Below are 12,584 nucleotides of genomic sequence, written 5' to 3'. Positions count from 1 at the left end.
CTGGAGCACTGCTCAGCTTTGGTTTATGGTGGTACTTGGGATTAAATATGAGCCATTTGGTGTTTTAGGAATGAAAGTCTCTTTGTATAACCACTATGTTATCTCCCCAACCCTGACATTATCTTTTGTATAACTTAACCCTCACAAATTTGTTTTTGATAGGAGAAATTGAGAGGGGAAGGGAAGATAGAGGACCTTCTATTCCATGGACCATGCCTCAGCTGGAGTACAGCCCATTTCATTTCTCTTTCTTTCCTATCTTTCTGGCCAGTAAGTTCATGTTTGCTGCCAGCAATACTCATTCCCCAATGTTTCATGTCAATACTTTGGGGACCTAGGTATGGGTTATTTCATACCACAGGGTACTCTAAAAAAATCTTGCTGAATGGTGCTAGGATCCCACCAGTAGAATCTAATCTTTTAGAAAAAGAAACCACTGCTGCTCTTTTGCATGCTCCACCTCTAGGCATGGCAGCAGCACTCACTCACAAAGGCAACTTGGACGTTCTTCTTATCCAAGGGCAGTACATTTGGGTCAGGTCCAGACATGTCCAAAGGTTCTGCTAGGCAAGCTTCACAGAAAAGGTATGTGCCACCACCTGGCCCCTAATTATTATTTTTAAAAAAATTTGTATTTTCCCTTTTGTTGCCCTTGTTTTTATTGTAGTTATTACTACTGTTATTGATGTCGTCGTTAATAGATAGGACAAAGAGAAATGCAGAGAAGACAAGACACCTGCTTCACCGCCTGTGAAGTGACTCCCCTACAGGTGGAGAGGCAGGAACTCTAACCGGGATCCTTCCGCCGGTCCTTGTGCTTTGTGCAATGTGTGCTTAACCTGCTGCGCTACTGCCTGACTCCCCCTATTTATTTTTTCCCCTAATTATTTTTAACTAGAGTACTGATCAGCTCTGGCTTATGGCTGTGGAGGGAAATGAACCTGGGACTTCAAAACCTCAGGCATTGAGTCATTTTGCAAAACCATTATGCTATCTAGCCCCACCCTCTCTATCACTACTAAACTCCCAACTTTTTTTTTCTTGCCTCCAGGGTTATTGCTGGGACTCAGTGCCTGCACCATGAATCCACTGCTCCTGGAGGCCATTTTTTCCCCCTTTTGTTGCCCTTGTTGTGGTTATTGTTATTGTTGATATCCTTCGTTGTTGGATAGGACAGAGAGAAATGGAGAGAGGAGGGGAAGACAGAAAGGGGGAGAGAAAGACACTTGCAGATCTGCCTGTGAAGCGACTCCTCTGCAGGTGGGGAGCCAGGGGCTCAAACTGGGATCCCTATGCGGGTACTTGTGCTTTGCACCACATGCACATAACCCGCTGCGCTACCGCCCAACCCCTAAAACTCTTAACTTTTGGTGTTGCTAAGGATTAAACGTGGGACATTTGGTGCTTTAGCCATGAGTCTTTGTAAAACCACTGTACTCTCTCCCCATCTTCTCAATACTTAACTTTGTTTTAAAGAATGACAAAGCCCTCTACCCAACTGAGATTATTTCACCTGCCCAATACTGATCATTCTTTCAACTAGCTAAAATTACCATTTCCATGCTGCTTTGGTCCAAGCATTAGCAGATTCCCTCATATATACTCAGTTTTTCACTCTTTCCTTTGGCTTATGGGCTCTATCACCCTTCTGACCTTTGCTAAATTCTTTTCTTTTTTTTTTTTTTTAAAGAATTTACTCATGAGAAAGATAGGAGAGAAAGAACCAGCCATCACTCTGGTACATGTGCTGCTAGGGATCGAACACAGGACCTCATGCTTGAGAAACTAGTGCCTTAGCCAATGTGTCACCTCCCAGACCACTGCTAAATTCTTCTGTACCTTCTGTGGGGCAGTCCTCATTAAAAAAAGAAGCTAGACACCACCCCCACCCCCACTTTCCCATGTAATCTAGTTGTTGTTTCTCCCTGGCTTATCTGTCTCGAAAAAGTCTCCAGGCATATCACAGAATTTTAACGCTTCAACCCAGATTTAACTCACAACTCAACAAGGGTAAAAACACCTAAAAGTAAAAATATCTTTTACTGGGGGAGTCAGGCGGTAGCGCAGCGGTTAAGCACACGTGGCGCAAAGCACAAAGACCCGGCATAAGGATCCCAGTTTGAGCCCCTGGCTCCCCACCTGCAGTGGGAGTTGCTTCACAGGCAGTGAAGCAGGTCTGCAGGTGTCTATCTTTCTCTCCCCCTCTGTCTTCCCCTCCTCTCTCCATTTCTCTCTGTCCTATCCAACAACGATAACAATAACTACAATAACCATGAAAAACAAGGGGAACAAAAGGGAAAATAAATTAAAAAATATGTATCTTTTACCATCTTTTCCTTCACGAGGGGTAAGAAACTGGGGGCTAGAAAGGGTTTATAATCAAATACAAAAGCGCTTCCAGTTATTTCTGGAATGTCTTCTTGTGTGTGTGTATGTGGGGGGAGGTCATCTTAGGATAGTAGAAACTGTCTCATTAGGTCTTGCTGTAGCAGGCCATGTAATAACTGCCTGGGATATTAATGTTTGTAAGTCACCTACAGGAGCACCCACAATGGAAAAGAGGTTAAAAGGTTAAGGCAGTTGTTCAGTGTCCCTCATAGCCAAGGTGAGTTACACAAGCACTGAAAGAGGAAGTTTGTGGTTTTTATAGGGCTAGAAATAGATGTTCCTTGTCTACATTATTCCAGAGGCTTCATCAAAACTTCCAACCTGAGAGTAATTAGATTTTGTTGAATGTAAAACATTAATTCCCCAATAAAGAAATAAAAAAACAGAGTAATTAGATTTCTGATATTTATCTATTCCCTTTTGTTGCCCTTGTTTTATTGTTGTGGTTATTATTGTTGTTACTAATATCGTTGTTGGATAGGACAGAGAAATGGAGAGAGATGGGGAAGGCAGAGGGGGAAAGATAGACATCTGCAGACCTGCTTCACCACCTTTGAAGTGATTCCCCTGCAGGTGAGGAGTTGGGGGCTTGAACTGGGATCCTTATGCAGGTCCCTGCACTTTGCTCCACCTGCGCTTAACCCACTGCGCTACTGCCTGACTCCTGTGATTAGATTTCTGAATCTACGTAAATTTAGAAAGGCTTCACCAACACTGCTAATATTTTTGTCCTCCACATGCATTTTGGGGGTGGGAACTCTTGCATGATTTAACACCTTTAATAGAAAATAAGCTTGACTTATACTATATGAACACTATTTTTACGTTTTTTTTTCAGACCAGAGATTTACATTCTTCCAATACCTATGCCAATACTCCCTTCTATTCTTTCATCCTCAGTATTATCATGTTTCTACTCTGCAATTAGGCAGAACTTTATTTTTAAAAATATTTTATTATTATTTATTTATTTATTTATTTCCCTTTTGTTGCCCTGGTTTTTCATTGTTGTAGTTATTGATGTCATCGTTGTTGGATAGGACAGAGAGAAATGGAGAGAGGAGGGGAAGACAGAGAGGGGGAGAGAAAGACAGACACCTGCAGACCTGCTTCACTGCCTGTGAAGTGACTTCCCTGCAGGTGGGGAGCCGGGGGGCTCGAACCAGGATCCTTAAACCGGTCCTTGCGCTTTGTGCCACCTGCACTTAACCCGCTGCGCTACCGCCCGACTCCCAGAACTTTATTTTTATGTCATTTCAACTTCAATTAAAAAACAAGATACAGAACTTTACCACCTGATAATAATACCCATTGTGAGAGGTGGGAAGTTGGAGAGAGAACTGAAAGATCACTCTGGCAATATACATCACCAAACTTAGACCCCATGCTTGAGGGTCCAAAGCTTTGCCAGTCCCCCCCCCCCCCCCCTCATTATTGCTGGGGCTTGGTGCCTGCACTACGAATCTACTGCTCCTGGAGGCCATTTTTTTTCATTTTATTTGATAGGACAGAGAGAAGAAACTGAGAGGGGAAGGGGAAGATAGAGGGAGAAAGACAAGACACCTGCAGACCTGCTTCACCGCTTGTGAAATGATCCCCGTGAAGGTGGCTCGAATGGGGATCCTTGTGCTTCGTACTACGTGCGCTTAACCTCTAGGCTACAGTCTGCCCACCTACCCCAATGGTCCAATGCTTTATTCACTGTGCCACTGCCCTATTATAAAGCCATACTTTATGCCACAGGAATATAGGTGGCATGCTTCAAAAGGTTAGAACTAAGGCCAGGCGGCGGCACACCTGGTTGAGCACACACATTACAGTGTGCAAGGACCAGGGTTTCAAGCCCCTGGCCCCCGCTTACCTAGGGAAAGCTTCACAAGTGGTGAAGCAGGGCTGCAGGTGTCTGTCTCTCTCCCTATCTCCCCTCCCCTCTCTCAGCTTCTGTCTGTCTCTATCCAATAATAAATAATTTTTTTAAAAAAGTTAGGGAGTTGAGTGGTAACACAGCGGGTTAAGCGCACGTGGCACAAAGCACAAGGACCACCTTAAGGATCCCAGTTCAAGCCCCCGGCTCCCCACCTGCAGGGGGTTCCTTTCACAGGCGGTGAAGCAGGTCTGCAGGTGTCTGTCTTTCTCTCCTACTCTCTCCATTTCTCTCTGTCCTATCTAACAACGACAACATCAACAATAGCTATAACAAGAATAAAAATAACAAGGGCAACAAAAAGGAAATAAGTATTAAAAAAAAAAAAAAGGTGGGAGTCAGGCGGTAGCACAGTGGGTTAAGTGCATGTGGCGCAAAGTGCATGGACCAGCCAGCATAAGGATCCGGTTCAAGCCTCCAGCTCCCCCCACCTGCAGGGGAGTCGCTTCACAGGTGGTGAAGCCAGTCTACAGGTGTCTTTCTCTTTCCTTCTCCGTCTTCCCCTCCTCTCTCCATTTCTCTGTACTATCCAACAACATCAATAACAATAATAGTAACTACTACAACAAAACAACAAGGGCAACAAAAGAAAATATTTTTAAAAAAAGGTTAGAACTAGGTATACTAAATACTACTTTGCTAGAGCACCTTGACCAAGAGGCCCTAAGAACCTGTTTCATCTAAACAGGAAGAGGGGAAGAGTCAAGAATTCTACTTTATATGCCTGCTGTGCAGGGATAGGCCAAGCCTGGAGTTTTAGCCTAATAGCCATTTTTGTTTCTGGTAGTACCAATCAGGCATGAGTAAGTTTCTTAGTTATCTTGGCCCACTGATAAACCTAGGTGTGGGGTCTGCTGATCTCCTGGCAGCTATCTTTTGACACCAAGCCAGTCTTATTTACTCTAATACTCAGTCTTCCCTTCAGACTTGTAATGAGAACCTATGCAGGAGGGAAGATAAATACACAGAGTCTTTTGAATCTATCAAATGTGGTTTTTATTCAACTGACAAGCACTTTTCTACAGCTGCACTTGTGGAACATCACATGGCAAAAACAGGAGTTTTTTTTTTTCTCTAGACTTTTTTTTTCCTTTTTTTTTTTAACCTTATTAAAAATGAGATTGGTCCTAAAAATATAGAAAGAAATAAATTTAAATTCACAAAAAACTGTACATTATCAAAAAGTCACTAAAACACCACATTTGGTTATATAAAAAGTCAAGTCCCTTTTGTAAAAGGAACACGGAAACTTGTTGGTGTTGATGGTGTGGTTTCTTCCTGTTACCAGACTGATGAGGGAAGGGAAGGAAACAAAGGGGCAGGGAGTGGGTTTTTGTTTTTTTTAAACCTGCCTTCCCTACCAAATACTCTTGTCAAGAAAAAAATCCACCTAGCTCAAGGGGCAGTGAAAATGAGTAAAGAAAAGTGAGAAATGGCCCCTTTGACCATGCCTCCTCCCCCTTTGAGCCTCTACTTCTTCAAACTGAGGCTAGGACTCCACCCCACCTTCAAGAGTGCCTGGTCCCTAAGGAAAGAGATGGAGCTAGGAGAGGAACATAAAGCAGGAACAATTTGAGATTTCACTCCCCTGTCCACCTCACTTCCAATAATAAAATTAATCTAGTACATTTTTGCCAGGGGAAAACTGCTATGGGGGGAAAAGAGTAACCCCCAACTATAGCAGTTTAAAATGTCTGACTAACACAAAGTTTGTTACAGCGCAGTTTAGATAAAATATAAATATTTATGCATAATATAAAGTCAATTCAAATATTCTTCAAGCAAAAAAAAACTCAAATAAAATTAAAAGTTTTGAGGTTTATCTGACAGAAAAGGCGACTTTAGAAATAGGCTATGGGGAAGAAGGGGGCATAAAGGAATAAAAGAAGGGCTGCCCCAGGACCTATCCTGCCCCCGCCCAACCCCCTTCAGTGGCTTTTCAGTGCTGCCAGAAGTACAAGGAATGCACCACCTCACCTGGCACCCCCCCCCCCCCAACCACCACCACTGGAACACTTCTTGGATGCCTCAGCTCACTGCTTGGACCAGCCAGCAGCCACCTCCCCAGTGCAAGTACCCGTAATCTCTGATGGGAGGGGCTCTGCTGAGCAGGAAAGCAGGTGGCCAGGGGCCCATGGCTATAGCTGGGAGTTAGCAGCTTTCCTCTCACATGTTGGGGTTTAACTTGGACACAGTCACATGTAGGGCAGTGGTGGACCCAGAACCCTTCCTCCCTACTCTTTTGTGCTCTGGGGTCTCAGCTGCTGGGGAAGGGAGTCCCAGGGGTGAAGTAGATATGGGAAGGAAAGCACAACTAAACCCAGAAAAGCTCATGAGACTAGAAGAAGATCCAGTTCTATCCCTTCTCCCTGCCAAAGCTTAACACTCAAAGCTACTGAAAGGAGGAGTTCCTGCTGAAAGATTGCACAGTTTGAAGAGGCTGGAACAGAAATGACTGGGGGGGAGGGGGCGGACATAGGCTTATACCCAGAACAACTGTTCCTGTGGTTTCCCAAAAAGTGATGATTCAAAACAATGGGAAAGATGGGAATAAAAACATTAACTCGGGGAGACTGAAAGGATGCCATCAAACAATCCAGAGGCACAAATACAACATTCTCTCTTTTACACACAACACACACACACACACACACACACACACACACACACACACACACACACACACACCTCATTCTCTAAGGCCAGTCGATTGCTACCTAGCCTTCATCTTGGGGTGTGCCCAAACTCAGCAGTAGTTGTCCCTGAGGAGTTCCCAAGAGGGAGGTTTGGGTAAGAGATGGGGAAGGAGGCTGGAAGGCCCAGGATGCCTCTCCTGACTTCTCCCCAGCTTTTGAGTTTCAGAAAAGGCTAGAAACTCAGCATGTGGGAAGTAGCCAACATCACACAAGGGATAGCTAATGGCAGGAAGATGAGAACAAAGACAGGGACCTCTGAACTTTTTCCCTTAAGGGGAAAAAAGATTTGGGCAAAGAAAAAAGGATGAAGGAACCCGTAAGTGATAAGTTTTACATTATTGGGTGAGAGAAAGTCTGAAAGGGGGAGGGGTAAAGAAAAGTGGAGAGAAAATGAGAAGCAGGGAAGGGACTGAACATGGAAGCAGCATGTTCAGGGCCCGGTGTCCGGCTCGACACACTTGGGAGTTAAGTCCACTTTACTGGCCGTCACTGCGGGTCCACACACAGTACAGAGTGTTTCTCGGTTTCACACATTCACTAGAACTATTGCTATTGTTAAATAGCCCCAGGATCTGGGGCTGTACAGGGAAGTAGAGGAAGCCGGGAGGAAGTAGGGACTTTTTTCCTCCTCATTTTTAATTAGAAAATAAAAACAGAAAGGAAAATTATTTTTTCTTTTTTTTTTTTTGGCTTTCAGTCCAGAAGGACCTCATTTCTGTTCCTCTTTTTTGAGGAGCAAGAGGAGGAAAGGGAAAAGGGGTTTAGGGTGCTGCCAAGGATAGAGTCAGAAATCAGGGCTCTATCTCTGACTTGAGTTTGGACCCACGGCAGCATCAGCAGGTGAGAATGGCAGGGTTTTTGTTGTTGTTTGGAGGGTGGGGGGAGGCCACAGGTGACTCCCCCATCTTCCCTGGCCTCATAGATTGGCCTGTTTTCCCTGATAAAACTCCTCCCATCGGCTCTCAAAGAAGCGGCGCATGATGTGCCCAGCTTTGCCCACTTCAGAGTCGTCTTCATTAAAGGTCTGGCAGTTGTCAAAGACCAAGAGTGCATCAGCCGCAAACTCCTCTGAGCTGGTGTACCTGGGCAGGAGTAGAGGCAGATTTGGGATGTGGACAGGAGGGAGCACAAGAACAAATGAACAGATCAAGTTTCATATCTACTCACCCTCCCCGGAGGAGTCGTTCTCGCATAGTAGAAAAATCCATAGGGTTTTTGATGATGCGCCGGTAGCCACTCACCAAGCGTGGGTTCACAGGCTCCAGAAAAGGCCAGGCTGCATCATGCGATTCCATTTCCATCAAGATAATCCTACCATTAAAGGGACAGTGATGTCTACATCTCAGAAAACAAATAACTGGAGCTTCCTAGTCCTTTAATTTTATAGACATAAAGATCCAGTTGTCAGCAAAATGCACCAACTCACTCGCAAAATGTGAGATCACTGTGGTGGTTCCGCATGGAGAGTCGTCGCCGCTTGGAGGGGGACAGTCCTTCTTCTGAATACCGAGGCATCACTGGGCTTTCTCTGCCTCTTGATAGAACCCGGCGTCTGCGGCCATCACCCTCTGGGAAGCTCAGCACATCACTACTTTTCCGCTTCTGGCCTCGCTTTGGGAAACCAGGCTTCCGCGTGAATTCACCCTCTACCTGCTGAAGACAGGGAAATACTGAGATCCTTCTCTAGACAAAGTACTTACTTTTTTTTTTTAACGTTTCATTATTTACTTGTATCTTTACAATAATTTATGGATACAGACAGCCAGAAATGAAGATAGGGAGGGGGTGATAGAGAGACAGAGAGACACCTGCAATCCTGCTTCACCAATTGCAAAGCTTTTTCCCTGCAGGTAGGGATCAGGGGCTCGAACCTGGGTCCTTGTGCATTATAACATGTGTGCTCAACCAGGTGCGCCACCACCCGGCCCCAAAGTACTTATATTCCTTTTTTTTTTAATTCTTTTTTTTTAATATTTATTTTATTTATTTTTTCCCTTTTGTTGCCCTTTTTTTTAATTGTTGTAGTTATTATTGTTGTTGTTGTTGTTGGATAGGACAGAGAGAAATGGAGAGAGGGAGGGGAAGACAGAGAGGAGGAGAGAAAGATAGACACCTGCAGACCTGCTTCACCGCCTGTGAAGCGAGACACCCCTGCAGGTGGGGAGCCGGGGTTTGAACCGGGATCCTTATGCTGGTCTTTGTGTTTTGCGCCACCTGCGCTTAACCCGCTGCGCTACAGCTCGACTCCCCTGTACTTATATTCTATAGCCTTAGTGTCATAGGACAGAGTCTGAAGGCATGGTATGTGATATGTGCACCACACAAGAAGTAGAGTGCTGGACTTCAGTGCCCAGTACTGCCTGCACCAAAGTGATGCTCTGGTTCTCTCATCTCTTTTTATCTTTCCTTCCTTCCTTCCTTTTTTTAAATTTTTTTTTACCGGAACACTGATCAGCTCTGGCTTCCGGTGGTGTGGGGGATTGAACAAGGGATTTCAGAGCCTCGGCATGAGAGTCTGTTTGCATTACCATTATGCTATCTACCCCCACCCAGTTTTATCTCTATCACCAATAATTTTTTTTTAAAGATTTTATTTATTTATTCACGAGAAACACAGGAGGAAAGTAAGAACCAGAAATCACTCTGGTACATGTGCTATCAGGGACTGAACTCTGGACCTCATGCTTGTGAGTCCAATGCCTTATTCACTGCTCATTGAAAGATAGGACAGGGCAGAGGGGGAAAAAAAAAAAAAAAAGAAGAAAGATAAGACAGCAAGAGAACCCTGGTACAGGTGCGGCTAGGGATTGAACTCAGAATCTGATGGTTGAGAGTCTATGCTTGGGTGGAGGGTACATAGCATAATAGTTATGCAAACAGCAAACAGACACTCATGCCTGAGGCTCTAAAGTCCCAGGTTCAATCCCCTGCACCACTGTAAACCAGAGTTGAACAGTGGTCTGGTTTAAAAAAAAAAAAAAGGCTATGTTTTATATACTTGTATTTATACCAGAGAACTGGTCAGCTTTGACTTCTGATGGTGCTGAGGACTGAATCTAGGACATTTAGTGTCTCAGGCATGAGAATTTTTTTTGCCTCCAGGGTTATTGCTGGGGCTCAGTGCCTGCGCTATAAATCCACTGCTCCTGGAAGCTATTTTTTCCCTTTTGTTGCCCTTATTGTTTATCATTATTATTATTGCTGTTGCCATTGCTGTCGTTGTTGGATAGGACAGAGAGTATTCGAGAGAGGAGGGGAAGACAGAGAGGGGGAGACAAAGATAGGCACCTGCAGACCTGATTCACCACTTGTGAAGAGACTCCCCTGCAGGTGACAAGGTATCCTTACGTTTAACCTGCTATGCTATGGCTGCCGCCACCCCTCCCCCTGAATGAGACTTTTTGCATAACCATAATGCTATCTCCCAGCCCTTGTTTGTGTGTTTTTATAAAGTGAGTATTTGCAGTGCTAGCAGTAATGTGAAAGAAAGAAAATCTGATTTCTGTGACGGAGTAGGAATGACTGAGAAGCCTTACCTGGGCCAAACAGACAGCACAGAACCAATCTCCTTCTGGGACAACCTCCATCTTAGGCCGATGACAGTAAATGTGGCAGCCTCGGTCACAACCATCGCAAAGTAGAAGGAACTCATCATTGTCACCCTTCCGACAGACTAAGCAGGTCTGGATCAAGGTTGTAAATAAATACAGTAAGTCCTCAAAGCTCTGCCTATTGATGAGCCCATACATTATCAGCCTTCCTAGGCTTCCCCAGCTTCTTACCACTTTGTTGACAGACTTCTCCCAGGCGATGGACCTCTCCAGCTGACCTAGGCATAAGCATACCTGTGCTGCACTCCTGCACCGCTCAAGCGTCTGGCGCCAGGTTCGAATCCGAGGAGTGATCTCATATGATCTGATGGGAGAAAGTGATGATCTTTGGGCAAGGAGTAGGACCCATTTAAAAACTTACCAAATGGGGCCGCGTGGTAGCGTACCTGGTTGAATGCACTGTTACAATACCAAGGACCAAGGTTTAAGTCCCCGGTCCCCACCTGCAGGGGGACAACTTCACAAGTGGTGAAGCAGTCGTGCAAGTGTCTGTCTCTCTTTCTCTCTCCCTCTCCCCTCTTGATTTCTGGCTGTCTCTATCCAATAAATAAAGATGGGAGTAGGGCAGTAGCACAGTGGGTTAAGCGCACATGGCATGAAGCAGAAGGACTGGTGTAAGGATCCCGATTTGAGCCCCCGGCTCCCCACCTGCAGGGGAGTCACTTCACAGGCGGTGAAGCAGGTCTGCAGGTGTCTGTCTTTCTCTCCCCCTCTCTGTCTTCCCCATCTCTCTCCAATCTAACAATGATGACACCAATCACAACAATAATAACTACAACAATAAAACAACAAGGGCAACAAAAGGGAATAAATAAAATATATCTCGGGGTCAAGTGGTAGCGCACTCAGTTGAGCATACGTGTTAAAAGTGCTTAAAGATCAGGGTTTAAGACTCTGGTCCCCCCACCAGCAGAAGGGAAGCTTCGCAAGTGGTAACGTGCTATGGTGTCTCTCTCTCACTTTCCCTCTCAACTTCTCTCTCTCTATGCAATAAATGAATGGGGGGGGGGGACCAAACTGATCTCCCAAAGAACAAGAGTGTTGGTTGTGCTGGGTCACTCACATCTCAGTAGGGGTGCACTGGGAGTCATTGCTGGGTGTGCTGAGCAAGGCCTTCTCCAGCACAACCTCATGAGCTGGCCAGAGGGGCTCTCGCAGGTACCGCCTTTCCACATTCTGCTCTAGGGCAGCCAGTCTCATCACAGCAAGGTCTAGAGGGTTGGTAGTTTTACGCTGGGGTGCCAGTCCTTCCCTGCCCCGACCTCTCCAGGTGATATCGTCCTGGGAGTCGGGCAGATGCTCACAGTAGGTCAAGTCTTCACGAGTAGAGTCTGGACTGGGACATGTCCAACCCTAAGATAGGAAGAATAATAAAGCCCCAAGTAAATTAAGCACAGAAATGTATGTTACCCATTAAAAGCCACAGAGAGCTTACTTATCAAGTGGGGATGCAGGGTTTTCCTAATAGGGTACAAGGGATTAACACCCTCCCCTCAACAACCCCCTACCCAGTCCAGGTCCCAGTACCCGAATCTGTAGATCCGAGAGGATAACCCGCTGTTCCAGCTCCTCTACCCACTGAAGCACAGCCAGGTCTGTCTCATATGTTTTCTCTTTGGGGGACCAGCTCATAATTCCTTCCTCAAGGACTGGTAACTGAGTGGGCTCAAAGATGGGGTCTGAGAAGACAAGAGAGCAGAGAGAAGGTCTCTTCAGTCCACTGTCTACAGCAGTACTTCAACATTTACTCTGGGCTCTTCAGCTCACGGTCAAGGTACGAGGCTTACCAGTTGAAGGCCTTAGGCATACTTCCTGTAAGAAATCCCTGTGCTTAGTTAGGTGTTTGTGAAGTGCCTTCTCTCGGATGCCTCGAGGATGCAAGGCCTTGAGCATGGCATCCAAAGTCTCAGGATCTCGGATCCACCACCAACCTGAGCACATCTCTGTGAAGAGAGTTTAGATACA

At 45.5% G+C, this 12,584-nt stretch overlaps 1 protein-coding gene across 9 annotated transcripts in view; it reads right to left on the bottom strand.

Moving 5' to 3' along the window:
• Positions 1-7,673: 7,673 nt before the first annotated feature.
• The window catches only part of BAZ2A (bromodomain adjacent to zinc finger domain 2A), a 49,490-nt gene continuing 44,579 nt past the window's right edge, over positions 7,674-12,584 (bottom strand). For 8 of the 9 annotated variants that reach the window (XM_060195134.1, XM_060195131.1, XM_060195129.1 and 5 more), the window contains 8 exons: positions 12,407-12,562; positions 12,147-12,298; positions 11,683-11,972; positions 10,791-10,923; positions 10,545-10,691; positions 8,435-8,661; positions 8,176-8,319; positions 7,674-8,090 (listed from right to left, as the gene is read on the bottom strand). In XM_060195134.1, the coding sequence (XP_060051117.1) occupies positions 7,925-8,090; positions 8,176-8,319; positions 8,435-8,661; positions 10,545-10,691; positions 10,791-10,923; positions 11,683-11,972; positions 12,147-12,298; positions 12,407-12,562 (1,415 nt within the window). In that variant the 3' untranslated portion in view covers positions 7,674-7,924. The remainder of the gene's footprint in view (positions 8,091-8,175; positions 8,320-8,434; positions 8,662-10,544; positions 10,692-10,790; positions 10,924-11,682; positions 11,973-12,146; positions 12,299-12,406; positions 12,563-12,584) is intronic. The other variant, XM_060195130.1, reaches the window with a different exon arrangement.

The sequence above is a fragment of the Erinaceus europaeus genome, chromosome 7 (assembly GCF_950295315.1).
Source record: "Erinaceus europaeus chromosome 7, mEriEur2.1, whole genome shotgun sequence".
Taxonomy (NCBI): Eukaryota; Metazoa; Chordata; class Mammalia; order Eulipotyphla; family Erinaceidae; genus Erinaceus; species Erinaceus europaeus.
Note: the sequence above shows the minus strand (reverse complement) of the source record. Positions and strands in the feature narration are given on the sequence as shown.